Source organism: Poecilia formosa, unplaced genomic scaffold (assembly GCF_000485575.1).
Source record: "Poecilia formosa unplaced genomic scaffold, Poecilia_formosa-5.1.2 Scaffold7, whole genome shotgun sequence".
NCBI lineage: Eukaryota > Metazoa > Chordata > Actinopteri > Cyprinodontiformes > Poeciliidae > Poecilia > Poecilia formosa.
In genome coordinates, this window is record NW_006799946.1 from 1057736 (window position 1) to 1072719 (window position 14984).

Consider the following 14984-nt stretch of genomic DNA (forward strand, 5'->3'; position numbering starts at 1 on the left):
AAATGCCTGAGCTAAATAACAAAACACTTATATCAAAAGTAATGTTATTGCTTCTAAATATAATAATTGAATTGATAATAAACCGCCGTTGCTGGCAAACCTAAATCAAATATTATTTTGTTGGAATAATTCTGACTGTCCCTGAAAGCAGCACATGCTGAGCAGGATCCAGATGAGCAAACTTCCGGGATACTTCATGCACATATTTATCTTCCCGTGTTACCATGTGACTCTCCTGGTAAACTCTCTACATATAAGATTCACGTCATGATGACCTATATAATCACTGTCTGCACGATCATCTCTGAATGTAACGTTACAAAGAGAGACTTTTTTTCCTCTCCTTGTCTGTTCAACTGCAGGTGAATACATTTATGAAGTGGCCACTAGATGGAACCATAAGTTCACAAAGCAGAACAGCCGGTAAAGGTAATCAGCAATGAATAAAACCACTGATGTCCAGCCCCCTATAATTGACGTATTTATGACGTTGTTATGTTTTCATGACTTAAAGCACTTTGAACTGCATTGCTGCTGAAATGTGCTATATAAACTTGATAGATTGACATTATAACCTACAAGTTCTGACTTTTGAACCATAACTACAACAATACACTTTGGTTTAGCAATACACTTTATGTGTTGAAGTAACTATTGTATGTTTAATACAAGCACAAATTCTATCAAAAGGGAGTAAGTAAATATTTCCCAGGCTTTTCTAAAACAACACAGACACCTAATCAATTTGCAATTAAAATTGTTAAATTGTTCAGTAAATTTTGACCAGTTTCCATGTCCCTGCTGAAGAAAAGCTTTGTCGCAGCATGACGCTGCCACTACCATGTTTTGTCATGAGATTGGTGTTGTGTAATCCACCACACATAGCGTTTTTATTGTCAACCAAAAGGGTTAATTTTAGTCACATCTGATCAGATGACCTTCTTCCACATGTTGGCTGTGTCCCTCTGTATGGCTTATAGGATGCTGCAAATTTGACTTTCTGCAGACTGCATTAATATTTGTCATATAATTATTAATAATTATGATGAATTATTTATACAATTTTCTTTAGTTGAATTGGTGCACCTTCCCTAAGCTTGATGAAGGAATGAATGTAAGGCTACCGGACAGCAGAAAACTCCTCACACAACAAGGAATGATCAGAAACAGGCTTGTCTTCAATTAAGTCCGAGAATTTACAAAGTAGCCCACCTTTACAGTCAAAATATTCCATCAGTAACTTCTACCTCCAGCTACCTACATGCAATCTATGAAGGAAAAGACTTGAATAAGTAAAGGATCAAATTAATGAAAAAAAAAAAAAACAAGCAAAATGGAATACTTAAACATAACTTCAACTGATTAACTACCGTAATTAAATACAAGAAGGAAAGAAAGATCAGCATGAACTACAATGCAGCTAAATCACAGATCAATGTGACCTCCTATGACTTTTACGGCGGAAGGTGAGTTTTAGCAATTAATTAAGGAATGCGGTCTGATCAGTTTATGCGACTAAATGGATGCCCAGAAGGACTAAGTTCATCACTAAACTGTTAGATTAAATCAGCTAAACTGTGGATCTATGTAGCTTCACCAGCATCCCCACGTCCTTTCTTGCTCCTTTTATGATTAGAGTGGGAGGCGGTGTTCTAGCTGGTTTGGCGCCCTGGGAAAACATCCCAAGCATTGCTCCATTCCATTCCATTCCATTCCCCTCGCAGGCGGAAATTGTTGATGAGGGATGGGCAGGTGGTTAACTGGAGGACCAAAGAGGACAGGGGTGTCTCATGCCGCCCCCAAAAGATGTCGCCCATATCAGAAAACACCACTGATTAAAGGATTAAAGTACTGCTTTTATCTGGCCTACCATGTCTTGGTAGGTTTCTAGTTGTGTAACACTCATTACATTTTCAGTTGATGGAGTGAACAGCACTTTTAGGGTTGGTTTATTACCCAGCTATGTTTTAAACTTCTCCATAGCTTCATCCCTGATCTGTCTGCTGCATTCTATAGTCTACATGATGCTGTTTGTTCACCAATATTCTCTAAAAACCCTCTGAGGCCTTCAAATAAAGTCTGTATTTTGAATGAGGTACAGTGGTTACTTTTTATTTATAAGCCTCAAGGGTAAAAGGGAATTGAGAAAAACGCTGGACACACCTTTCAGCGTTTTATTTTTTTTAAATATGTTGAAAACAATTTTTTTTTCTTAGCTTAACAAAGCAGGGCTAGTTTAATAAGATATATTCATCAGTCCCTCTCTGACTGTAATCTGTGTCAGTGGACAGATAGTACACATTCATTGTAGAAGACCAAAACTATATATTTCTAATATCATTACATTAGTGATAATGTAATGATATTACATTATCATTACATTATGATGATAATGTAATGATCATCATTACATTATGATGATCATAATAACTGTAGTTATTTTGGGTAACAACAGTTACCCAAAATACAGTTATTTTGGGTAACTGTAGTAGTCACAGTTACCCAACATATTGTTTGTACATTGCGTAGAAACCTACATTCAGTAGACTAAAGATATCTAAATGAATAAAATCCTACTTTGTGGTTTCCTAATTACCAACCTATTTTCATAGAACCCGTAATTCGTTTAGTCATTTAAACAGGTGCTGGATTGTTTCGGTCATATTGAGAAGAAACTATGTGGGTGACCTCTGGTGACTCATTCAAAAACCTTGTACACTGTGATTTCTTCACTACATAATCTAATGGGCCAGCCAGCTGTTTAACAGCTGTCAGCCAATCAGAGTTCAGTCTCTTTCAGGCATAAAACAGAGAAAACCAAAGCCCCACACAAAACCTCCTGCAAGAACACACATGCAGAGCCCGTTTGGATTTCACCCACTGCACTCGAGAACCATGATAAACACAAGGAGTCCGGGGGTTTTCTTAAGCTTGCTGATAGCTCTTTCTTTAGCTGAAGTGGTAAGGACATTTTTATTTCATCTGAAGTCAAATTTTACTTACTTTTTTCTGTATTGACTGATTGAAAAATATTTTCAGGGCCATTCGAGACATGGAAGAAGAAGAAGTAACATTGCTGCTTCCCTGCCTTCCTCTGATAATTTCAGTAAATAGATCCTTTATTAAGATTTCTTGATTTTGTTTCCTGAGTATTAAATGTGTCATTTCATCTTGCAGGTACTTTCTGTCTCAACGGTGGCCTGTCTGTCCCTTCATTGATCACTGGTGCACCCTTGTTTTGTAAGTGTCCTGATGGGCTTTCTGGGAGACGCTGTGAAATAGGTGAGAAGCTGATTTTTCAAGCTAAACTTCAGTGACGCCAGTTCACATTTTAATCACTTGTGTCTGTAGCTGTAGAGAAAGGTGACAGCTGCTATGAAGGGATCGGAGTACTCTACAGAGGGACTGTTTCAAAATCAGTCAGCGGAAAAACATGCGAGATCTGGGATTTACATGCCAGGAGGCGTTACCTGTCCTCAGACCTTCACTCTGGACGACACAACTACTGCAGGTGGTCTATGGCTTGAATGTTAAACATCTGTCTCTGTTCTCATACCAATTGCAAAACAAGGAAATTGTGTGTTACAGATCTTTGTCATGCAATTAGTCATACTTCTAACAAAACGGAGGGATTGTCATGATTCACTGAATCACTTTTGGTAGAATATAGGTCAAACACAGCAGTTTATCTGCATGTATGTTGTTGCTTACCTGGCCTTACTTGCAACATTTAATGTTTTAGATCAGTTCGCATATTTAGCGCAAATTAATGATACATGTCATGTCAACAAGACACCTCACAACAGTATATGTCGTACCCAGAAATATACTGTTTGATTTAATAAAATGAATGCGATCCAATGATATAGATTTAAATTCGGTTATAGACGTTCCACTTTGGTTCCTATATAATAATACAGTGCAAATCAGTTGTGTTTGTCATGCCTGGTGGTAAAAAGGTTATCTATCTTTGGAAGGTAGGTCAATTGCAGTCAAACGATATGAATTTGCAGCAATCCCTTCTCTTGAGCAAGTGTCAGGTGAGAGTGGATGTTTGGATTAGGCTTTCTGGCTTAATATATTTGTATATATCACCATATACCTGATTAATATGTCTGTGTACCATCACCGCAATACTGGAACACAATTTTATCAAGTAGAGGCATGTATAATTTGGAGAATTTCCCGTGATCCACATACCTCACTGGGATTAGTGTTGACATGAATAAACTGGAATTTGTCAGGCAAAAATGATCTAAACCAGCCAAGTGCCTTAATCCAGGAGCCATATGACAAATTCAATAAGAAGATCTTCCTGAGAAGATCTTGGCATCCAAATACCTACTGAGGATGCATGCCTTTTCCACGGGGTCTTTACAGTCAAACTGTCAATTTTAAGCCAAAGATATTTATTGTTTGTTGGTTCTTGACATTGTTTTTCTTTCAGAAATATTCAGTACAGACTACGCCCATGGTGTAACGTTCGAAAAAACCACCAGCTGGTCCGGGAATATTGTGATATCCCCCAATGTGACGTTGAATCCTGTAAGTATGTTCTTCCTGAAAGGATTTTTTTTTTTATTCACATGCCTCAGATTTGATGTAGGTCTTGAATCTCTTAGACAAGTTCAGATCTTTTCTCTTTTTTTTCCTAAGAAAAATTTGGAAAATATCTTAATAAATTAGGAATGTTTCAGGCACACAAGGTGCATGCTCCAAAGGTTTGAAAAAATAATTATTTTCAATCTTACAGCTTCACCTGCACCTTCAACTTCAACTTCACCCATCATGCCACAAGCATGTAAGCTCCTAATGCAAATGTTTTTTCTGTTTTTTTGTTCCTGGTCATGTATATGTTTTCCAACAACAGTTTTGAATTTGGCTTCTTTTCCAGCTGCAGACCTGACATGTGGTCAGCGGACTATACGGAAGCAGACAAAGATTGTGGGTGGAACAGTTTCTACTGTGGAATCTCACCCATGGATCGCTGCTATATTCTGGCGTAGCAAATCGAAGCAGAATGTTTTCCGCTGCGGGGGCAGTCTGATATCTGCCTGTTGGGTCATCACGGCTGCCCACTGCTTCCCTGAAGGGTAGGACATTATGTCAGTTACTGTAAACAGAGCCGGTGCTAAGAAATGACAGATTTTTCTGTTGTATGTTCGTGCTTTAGCTCTCAGACGAGGCATCAACGCTTGTCTGTCACGCTGGGAAAAAATGCACTCAACGAGAGTGACTCAACTGTGGAGCAAACTTTCAGAGTGGAGCAAATCTTCATCCATGAACAATTCAACCACAGTGAACAAAACTATAACAATGACATTGGTATGAAAGGATCTATTTGCTACAAAGACCTCCTAAAGAAAAACAGCCAATAACATAAATTCTTACTTACCTAAAGAAAGCTTACCAGCTTAAATAGAACAAACTGTGTCCTTTTTGTGCTGATTTCCCTCAGCTTTGCTGAAGTTGAAGGCCATGTATGGAAAGTGTGCTGAAGAGACTAACTCGGTAAAGACTGTCTGCCTCCCACCGCCTCTGAAGAGCCTCCCGCCAGGGACCACCTGCGAGATTGCTGGATATGGGAAGGAGAAATTTGGTGAAGAAAGTTTGATATACCTTGTTCTTGTTCATGTAAAGACTAAGTATTGTGAGGCTGTCAGAACAGCCATGGAAAAACAATGTTTGCTTTTTCTACTTGAAAAGTCAATCAGCACTTGATTGGTTGGTCATCATGAGTCCAATCGCCTCTATAACATGCGGTCATTCTCATCAGTTTTACTTATTTGGTCCATCACGCCAAGATCGAAAACCATCTAAACAAGACATTTTTGTTGTGCATCAATTTGGGAAGGGATATTAATTTAATTACCAAACTATTTTAATGCCATAATTCTGGAGAATCCATATAACACAAGTGGACAACATTTAACACAGCTGCCAATCATCTCTAGAGAAAGAGTCCCCAAAAACGTTCACACCAAATGTTCACACCCAGCAATTCTCAGGAACATTTCTTAAACCCAACATCACCGCCTCTGACTCTCATGCAACAGCATATCTAAAGAAGCAGAAAAGAATCAAGGTGTCGCAATGGCCCAGTCAAAGTCCAGACCTCAACCTGATTTAAATTATTGAAAATACTGAAACCTTGCGAAAGCTGTCCAAACATCTTCATTAAAGATTTCATGGATAGCTTTGGACAGTCATAGTGTGACCTCAGGAACATTTTTTTTTTTAAAAAAGCACTTGCGTCCGTGAATTAACTTAATATTTTTTAATAGATTGTGTTGACAGTCATGGAAATGCTATTTTTTGCATGGCTGCATGTTAAAACAAAGAAATAAGATTGATGTACTGTTGTAAAAATATACCGTTTTTATTGTGCAATGTCTTATCTGTTCCTTTCCTTTGCAGGGTTATGGTACAACTCTCAGTTCCTCAGGAAGGCTCAGGTGAACCTCCTCGCTGATGATGTGTGTCGACAGAAGGATTATTATGGAGAAATGGTCAACAACAACATGTTTTGTGCTGCACGTCCCGACTGGAGCCAGGACGCCTGTGAGGTATTTAAGCATGTCAATACCTGACTCGAGAATTTCTCCCACACATGATGTTTGTTCCCATTAAAGCTGTCTGCCTCCCTCTGACAGGGTGACTCGGGAGGACCGCTGGTCTGCGAAGTCGACAACACGCTCTTCCTCTTTGGCATTGTTAGCTGGGGAGACGGATGTGCAAAGGAAAATAAACCTGGTGTTTACACCAGAGTTACCAATTACAACAAATGGATTGAAGAAAAGACAAGTCTGCCTACCATCACTACTGGAACCATGTTCCCTCAGAAATGATTTAAAGCTCAGGCCACCAGTTGTTTGGAGAATAACAAAGAAATTGTTATTGATAAGGCAAAATGACAACTGTTAGGGATTTCTGAGCTGTAAAACAACTTAAGCTGAACTACTTTATAAGCTTGACTGAAAGATATAGCAAATACCTTTACGTTTCTGTTTATATGAATCAGTTTTTATTCTTCCATCTAATCAGCAATTGTGCTAACTCAGTTCACTGAGTGTTGTTTTTCTCTGTCTTCAAGCAAAGACAGAGAAAAACAAAGCAAGAGCAAATTCTCTCCTGATATATGAAAAGCTACAAACAAACCTGTGATAAAATATGTTGGTGTAACTTCTAAACCTCTGCTGAGGAATAAAAGCTATGTATTTCTTTTTTCTTAATTGTGCCTGTAATTTTGTTTCATGGTATGACCTTTTTTTAAGCAAATACAGTTTTTACACTGATAATTTGCTGTTGTCTATGTCTGTAAATAAATCAGGGTACTGTAGCTTTAATAAAGTTGAATTGAAATGAATTGAGTTACTGCTTCTGTCCTCTTAAAAACAGAATGAAAGCAAAACATCTTCTTTAGTGTCTTCATCAAGGAATCAGTGTTTGTTATTTTAATGATTTGTTACACAACGTTGCCACCCTGTGGTCAAAACGAAGCATAACACGTCGTTAAAGACTGAACGTGATGGTGGCTTCACGTTAAGACGGTCGTCAGGACTTAAAGGGACAGCTGAATGCTGAGAGGTAAGAGAGGGGACTTTAGAACTTTAAAACTGAATCGAATACAACAAACATTTTTAAATCGAATGTCCATATTTGGACAAGAAGAATCATTTTAATTAATGATTCCTTTTTGTCTGAACCTTTTATTAATATGTTACTTCCAATTTGTACAATGCTTAGTTCAAAACACTGATAAATATATAAATAAATAACATCTACTAATAAAGGGATAGGTTATTTATTCAATAAAATATGAGAAAACAAAAAAAATAAATAAATCAAATCATCCTTCAGATTTTTCTGCAAAGTCATGGAATCCATCTGTGATAAATCACTTTAGATATCCTCAAACCTAAATAAACAAACTTCTCTGGTTTTCCTTCTCACTCACAATTAACGTCTGTGTCTTCTGTGGAATAAAGTCCAGTTCTCTGTGCAGCTAGTCTACATAGAGCTGACAGCAGTTAAATACATAGAGATTTTTCAAGGACATCTCCTGCAGGCTGGTCAAGAAATCAAATTAAATAGATCGATAGAAAGTTTTCTGTCTCAGAAGGCCAGCACATTGTGCAGGGTTTCCCTCAGAGTGTCATAAGCCTGGCGGGCCACCAGACTCTACTTGCCCCTCCCCCCCTTCAGGCTAAGCATAATTTGTTCATTTCTGAAATAATTTTCTCTACACCGGTAACAGTATTAAAGAGTCTCTTAGGTGAAATGGCTGGAAGCACAATGGCAAAATAGAATGTAATCATATAGGGAGGTGTATTTTTTTTATTATCCATCTTTATACACACCAACAACTTCAGCAAATAAAGTGGATGAAACAACTGAAGTAAAAAAAATGTGTATTTATTTATTTTTCTTTTGCTAAGACTTTAAAGTTGATTTTTAGGTATTGTTAATAATGTCTTCCAATAGCATATATTTACTTCGTCATATTCTCAAATTTTCTGTCAACTTTAAAAATATGCAAGGCTGCTGGATGACGCCCCTGGTACCTCTACCACCGGACACAGCAAGTTATCTGGGGGGAAACCGTGTTATGTGATTCGATCAGCTTAATGCACTCTAGTGCAAGAGGGCAGTAGCAGTCGAGGGTCACAACACCCTTTGAGCCGAACCAGAACCAGGATCAGCATGAGGATCCATCAGCACATAGAAAATATGGAAAAGCAGTGGGATAAAACGTTCTACCTTCTTTGAATTGACAAGCAGAAAAATGGCGCCACAAGATGGTGCTAAAGTTGTAACAAAATACACACCAAATGCCAGGATGTAATGCAGTTTGAGCAGAAGCCCACAATAAGAAACAATTTTAATCCAGTTATTGAAAGAAACAAATACTAATATTGCAGTTGTTTTGTGTCAAATTAACAATTTCATGGCAAATATTTAAGCTACATCAGAAATTTTCTCAGAATTGTATTTTATGTCTGTTATACTCAAGTTATCCACAAGTTTGGTTGCTAGTTTAGTTTATGTCTGTTGCCAGGTGTAGCTGTTGTCACCTGTCTGTGCAGAATAGGTGGATACATTTCACATAAAGATATTTAATGTGTTCACACACTGTCATATTTACAAATTTTGCATCGTTTTATCTTGCTTTTGCCTGCCTGTTTTCTGTCAACTTTTTTTTTTACATCCCTTCATGTCTTTTCTCTTTTAAAAGTATCTCATAATTTTGTCTCTTTGTGCATGGTTTTTCCTGTTTGTGCATTTTTTAATAATTTTATGGAGATCTCTTGTTTGTCTGGTTTTGTATTTTTCCATGTTTATTTTGCATCAGTTGTAATGCTTGTTTCTTCTGCTGTTTTGCTCTTCTAGTTATTTTCTCTATAGTTGTGGTGCTTGCAGAGGAGCCTAAAAGTTTCCATGAGAACAGAACAAGGACAGATGAACTCGTGACTCCTTGCTGATTTCTAGATGTTGCAAACAGGGACAGGCTGCCGCACCCACCCAACATAATCAGTTCATCCATTCAACATTTTAAAAAACCGTAGTAGTTTTCATGATTCATAATTTACTTTGGCATTATGATTCATTTGTGGTTAAACAAAGTTAATCCGACAGAGAAAGAACACATTGAAAACCAATATTCATCACCGGTAGTTTGACGGTTATCCAGACAAACACGTCTGGGTGACTACAGTCTAACTTTGTCACTGGATATTTTGGGTGGGACTCAGACTATTTTGTTCAGTTGCTCCCATCCTTTGGGCCAAATCTTTTTACCTCTACTTTCTTAAAATTGTAGAATTGTTGTTTCTAATGTTTTCCTTTCACAGTTTTTTTTTTTTACAACAAATACTCTCCCCACTTTTAAATTTTTACTCCATTTACATTCAACATAATAAAACAGCATTTTGTCCACTTTATTGACCTAATTTTTATTGCTTTATCTGTAATGTTTTGTTGCAAGATGTCCTTCAAGACCCCAATGATTAAAATACATTCTTGTCCTCAATTCTCACAGAAGTAACACTGGGAGTGACATTCCTGGTGCTGCAGTGCAGGACTACAGAAACACACCTTGCAGCAGATGAGGTGTGTCTAAGTGGGTGTGGCTTCAAGCGCGTCTCTAAACCAAGCTTGAATCTCTTTTCAGAGGACTTTCTGCCATCTCACGAGTGCCATATTACCTGAAGTAAGTGCTTTTATTTTGAAATATTTACTCTATTTTCTTTTATTGTATTCATCAAACACTAAATATGTTCTTGTGGTAATATCTGGTGGAGCTTTTTGTGGCTCTCTTTGAATAACTTTCTGTAATGTATGGTGTCCTGGCTGCTCTCTGCTTCAGCTTCTCATCTGAATTGTTTCCTTGTAGTCGTTCCTGAGCAGCCACCAACATGCCTGAGACTGCAGAGTCCCACTCCATGACCCTCACCACTAACCGTAACTGCACCATGGAGATCACCAACGTCAGTACTATTTACTGCCTCGTCAATCCAAAGTAAGAGCCTCTGAAAGACGGCCAGTAGTTTCCCTCCAAGATCTGCATCTGAAATACAATCAAACTTTTGTTCATGGCTCAGTTAATCTGGAGGTCTCATTTCTTGGGTTTTTCAGCTGGGTTTTTTTTTGTTTGTTTTGTTTTTTGCAAGTTATTTTGCATATCTTTTTTGTTTCAACTGTCTGTTGACTTCCAAATCTGGTGTGTTTTCTCAGTTTTTCATATATTTGTGCATGTTAATTATTATTTGTATATATATTTTTTATATTATGAGAATTTAGGATTTACCTTTCATTTTTCATTTCCATCCTTTGCTGGATTTTATCTCCAGTTTTTGCCTTCTTTGTTATAATCTCACCAAGTTTAACTCCAATTTCTCTTTGAGGTGTCAGGGGCCACATTCCCAACTTAAATTGCTCCAATAGTTTTTCTATTACTCTTGATGAAATGGCTCATGAGATCCTTTCTATTCCTTGCAGGGTTCACATGGAAAGTGGCTTCCCATTCAGCCCCCCGCAGCCCACCGTGCGTACCACCAAGACAGAGGTGTGCTCCTTCACCAAGGACGACAACACAGCGTCCGGAGCCGTGGGCGTCCTGACCTACGAGCTGCTTAACATGCGTGACCACCGCTGCAGCGAGCTGATGGCCATCATGTTCTCTGTGCCATTCGACTACAACATCTACAAGAACTGGCTTGGTGTGGGCATCTTCGAGCACACGCGCGCCTGCGATGGCAAGCTGTTCGACACGATGTACAAGAGCAAGGATTACACCAACTTTTTGCGCCAAGAGGCCAATGGCTCCGGATTGGTCTTCCAGGGCAGGGATCTGGACGTGAGGGCCTGCATGTCTGATGTTGGAAAGGCGATCATCAAAGTAGAGCTGTATGACAAGATGGGCAGATGAACTGTTTGCAATGCTGTCAAAATGAACAGCTCACATCATCTGAAAGCATTATAGTTGACATTCCTGATTGTTGATTCCTGAGTGCTTTGAAAAAATAAAAGTAAAAATTAATCTAATCCACTTCTTGTCTACTTTGCTTTGTTGACAGTCCTTTCTTCTTTGACAAAAGATTTGATGAACAAATGCAAACTAATACATTAAAATCAGAAGCAGTGTGCAACACAGTCGTTTGACAGGATGACGGCAGCGCATTATGAGATGATCACCATGAAAAAAAAACAAAGTAAGACACAAAAGAAAAGGGTGTGGTATTCTCGTCTGAGAGGGAGTCACTGTGAGGCAAACTCAACAGTCTCATATCTTGGCAAGAAAATACAGTTATAACAAGAAAAACCACTTTCAGCTGCACCTATTTTCTATGTGCATCGTTAGAAATACCTGATTGATGAAGTTTGAGACAGGGCGGAACACAGTTGGGAATCTGCTGTGGGTGGAGACACTGTGGGTTGTCTCACATTCCCCAGTAAGATTTACCTGAGCACTAGAGTCTGGGATTCAAATACGGCACCGCACAAGTCCGCAACACACTAGTGGCACAGACAGGTAAGTCCTTTTTGCTTCTTGAACTTACTGAGAAGTTGTTTTTCTGGTCAGTGCATTGATTATTAGTAGCTGCATGTCTGTTTGATCTGTAGTTAAACACTTGAAAACAAAACAATGAGTGAATCAGCAGAGGCTGTGGCTGCCGCCCTCAAAAGCAGAAGAAATGTCACCATTGAGATCACCAACCTTAGCAACCAGTACTGCCTTATTAACCCCAAGTAAGTGCAAAATAGGTACAGTTGGCTTCCTACCCATAAAGTAAAAATAAAAAAAAAATACAAATCTGATTTTTTTTTTTATGACGTTTGTTTCTGCAAAGGGTTTTCTTAGACAGTGGCAACGTCCACAGCCCTCCCCAGCCCACTGTCCGCCCACAGAAGACAGAAGTCTGTAACTTCTCCAAAGACAGCGGAAAAGCGACAGGTGCTGTAGGAGTGCTGACCTATGAGCTGTTCGGCCGATCAACCAACAGTGCCAAAGAGATTATAGCAATAATGTTCTCTGTGCCATACGACTACAACATGTACAAAAACTGGATGGCTGTGGGAATTTACAATGTGGGCAAAGAAACCAATGAGAGCCTCTACAAAGAGATGTACTACAACAAGGACCAGCAAGGCTTTGTCCGGCAGGAGTCCAATGGCTGTGGGATCACCTTTGAGGGCAGCAACGTGGACATCAAGGCCACCATGTCCCCCATGGGCAGGGCCATAATGAAGGTGGAGATCTGGGACAAGCTTTCCACCCAAATGGCACAGCGTCCTAACTGACTGTATTAAAAAACAAGTTCATGTTAGACATGGTCAGCTCTGTGTAAACCTGTGCTAATATTATGCCTGTTCATGCAATAAAAGCATGTTTACTCAAAGCATCAGTTGTACTTATTGCTGCCAACGGAAAAAATAAATGAAACAAAACAAACAAAAAAATCTAGTTTAACAGGTTTATTTCTGTTAGTAGTTCTCTCCAGCATATTTAAAAAATATATAAACAATCAAATAAACAAATACTTTCAGTGTGGAAGTACATTTCCTCCAGTTAGATCCCTTTTAATAAGACAGTCTGAACAGTCAACTTAAAGGCAAATAATAATATATCACCAATCTGAATGTTATGCTGTGTAGCTGCATCCAGACATGCCAACAAATGGTTGCATGATCATAAATTTAAAAAAATTGCAAATTTTGGGGGCTAAAACAAACAAAAACTACTTTGGTTTTGGAGTATGCGGTTTAAAAAATGGATGACTGTTCAAGGTCAGAATTTGTCATTTTAACACCAAATGCATTTAAAAACAAAGAAAAAAACCATCATCCATTACCTCTTCAAAAGTTTGCTACCTGCCTTGTCTATGACTAAATTACCCCTTTGTATTTCAAGAACAATAAAAAAGTTAATTTCTCCAAACAGAATACTTCTGCTTTATAATTTCCTGTAAATAACACCTCAGTACTACCATACTGAACTTTAAGTGCTGCATGTTTAATTTGAGTGCAGCATCTGCGCCTCTCTTCCAATAATAATAAAAAAAAAACCTCTTTATGTAGAAAAAAGGCTCACAGATAAAGTGGACATTTTTTTCTGTAAACAGAAAGTTTATTCACTCAATTATTCATTTTATCAATAAGTTATAGTGCAATACAAAATTATATTTAAAAAAAAAAAATCTATGAGCGAGAATGCCATCACACATACAGCTCCACGACTCCATCTAGTGGTCAGAAGTGGTAAGTTTGCAGACGCCGTTTATAAGGTAGCAATTTTCCGTAAGAAAACAAAATGCAGCAAATTAAACATCTGACAAGGAGCTGGCATGGTTGGAACAGGTACTGAAGGACTTCGTGGTGTCATTACAGGTGGAACCACAGGCAACAGATGGAGTTTCTGACACTCAGTTAACAGTGAGTTTACGTTACAAGGCAGAAAATGGCTCATAGCTTTCAGTTAAATAAAATTCCGGTCAGAACAATAATTTTTACTAGCATGTAATCTGATTAACCACACTGCTCATTAAAAACACTGATGACTGTATTGAATCTGTCCTTCAGGTACATCTCAAGCGAGTCTAGAGACATCTGTTTCACATCATATCCCCTGTACTCTTTCTTAGCCGTCTTGTCTATTGGAACAATCTCCTCTGTGCTGTTGGGGTCATTGCGTCCAATAGCAGCGAAGGTGGGAAAGGCATCTTTCAGTCTGTCAGGAATACTCTGGTTGTAATTTGGGCAGCAGTATGCAGACCAGAGGTATTCTGGCACTGCCACCCGATTCTTCATCCAGTGCTCTTCTTTCTGGTAGGGCATGATGCCTGTCACTATGTAGGCTTCTCCAAGGCAGTAGGCTGCCAAGGTCTTGTTGACGGTAAGCTCTAGGACTTCCCAGGGTCCATCATTAGACCATTTCTTCTGCGGAACCACATTGGTGAGGGTGAATGTGGCAGACCGGCTCTGGTAGGTCTGGTGATGAAGACTAGGGTTTAGGTGGCCACGAGAATAGGTGGAGTTGATATAGTCCAGGTCCACTGCCTGGCTCTCCACGATGTTCATGTCCACTGGTCCAGGCAAGAAGGGGACCATGTTGCCATCTGCTGAAGGGTAGGCTAACTGTTCATGAATGAAAAGGGGAAAAAATGTTTCAGAAAAATTAAACGAATAAGACGTATTTGAATGTGTAATTCAAATGTAAGTGAAGCTGGATTTTCTTTATCTCCTTTACTCTCTGATGATCCATTTCTAGGGTCTGATGGACATGCTTCGACTCTTGCTTCCGTCTTTGTTTTGTATCATATGACTACGTCAAACTTTCTGCAGCCCCATATTAACCCTTACAGTTAATGGTAGATACACGTTTCCTACTACCTCTAGAGATGGATCATGGGTAGGATGTTGATGAGTTGACTTCAACCCTCACATTCTGTGTCAGGACCATTTCTTTGATTGTGAGACAAAATATA

General features: G+C 38.7%; 4 protein-coding genes across 9 annotated transcripts in view; 3 read left to right on the forward strand and 1 right to left on the reverse strand.

Moving 5' to 3' along the window:
* Nucleotides 1-2814: 2814 nt before the first annotated feature.
* Nucleotides 2815-7366, forward strand: plaub (plasminogen activator, urokinase b). 2 transcript variants are annotated; one of them, XM_007570677.2, is made up of 11 exons: nt 2815-2961; nt 3040-3106; nt 3178-3282; nt 3352-3511; nt 4448-4545; nt 4754-4801; nt 4895-5093; nt 5174-5325; nt 5459-5599; nt 6418-6566; nt 6654-7366. In XM_007570677.2, the coding sequence occupies exons 1-11, from the start codon at nt 2854-2856 to the stop codon at nt 6846-6848; spliced, it is 1422 nt and encodes a 473-aa protein (XP_007570739.1). In that variant the 5' UTR covers nt 2815-2853; the 3' UTR covers nt 6849-7366. The 2 variants fall into 2 exon arrangements, with proteins under 2 accessions (XP_007570739.1, XP_016536458.1); XM_016680972.1 differs by having other exon boundaries at nt 3040-3097.
* Nucleotides 7367-10097: 2731 nt separating this feature from the next.
* LOC103150905 (DELTA-stichotoxin-Hcr4a-like) lies at nt 10098-11548 on the forward strand. Its single transcript, XM_007570689.2, has 3 exons — nt 10098-10210; nt 10394-10519; nt 10999-11548. The coding sequence occupies exons 2-3, from the start codon at nt 10416-10418 to the stop codon at nt 11426-11428; spliced, it is 534 nt and encodes a 177-aa protein (XP_007570751.1). The 5' UTR covers nt 10098-10210; nt 10394-10415; the 3' UTR covers nt 11429-11548.
* Nucleotides 11549-11924: 376 nt separating this feature from the next.
* LOC103150943 (DELTA-stichotoxin-Hcr4a-like) lies at nt 11925-12899 on the forward strand. Of its 2 annotated transcripts, none has more exons than XM_007570729.2 (3): nt 11925-12031; nt 12124-12249; nt 12351-12899. In XM_007570729.2, the coding sequence occupies exons 2-3, from the start codon at nt 12146-12148 to the stop codon at nt 12799-12801; spliced, it is 555 nt and encodes a 184-aa protein (XP_007570791.1). In that variant the 5' UTR covers nt 11925-12031; nt 12124-12145; the 3' UTR covers nt 12802-12899. The 2 variants fall into 2 exon arrangements, with proteins under 2 accessions (XP_007570791.1, XP_007570798.1); XM_007570736.2 differs by having other exon boundaries at nt 11965-12031; nt 12101-12249.
* LOC103150915 (endonuclease domain-containing 1 protein-like) overlaps nt 12810-14984 on the reverse strand; it is a 4542-nt gene continuing 2367 nt past the window's right edge. For all 4 annotated transcript variants that reach the window (XM_007570720.2, XM_007570705.2, XM_007570713.2 and 1 more), the window contains exon 3: nt 12810-14634. In XM_007570720.2, coding sequence (XP_007570782.1) covers nt 14026-14634 — 609 coding nt within the window. In that variant the 3' untranslated portion in view covers nt 12810-14025. The remainder of the gene's footprint in view (nt 14635-14984) is intronic.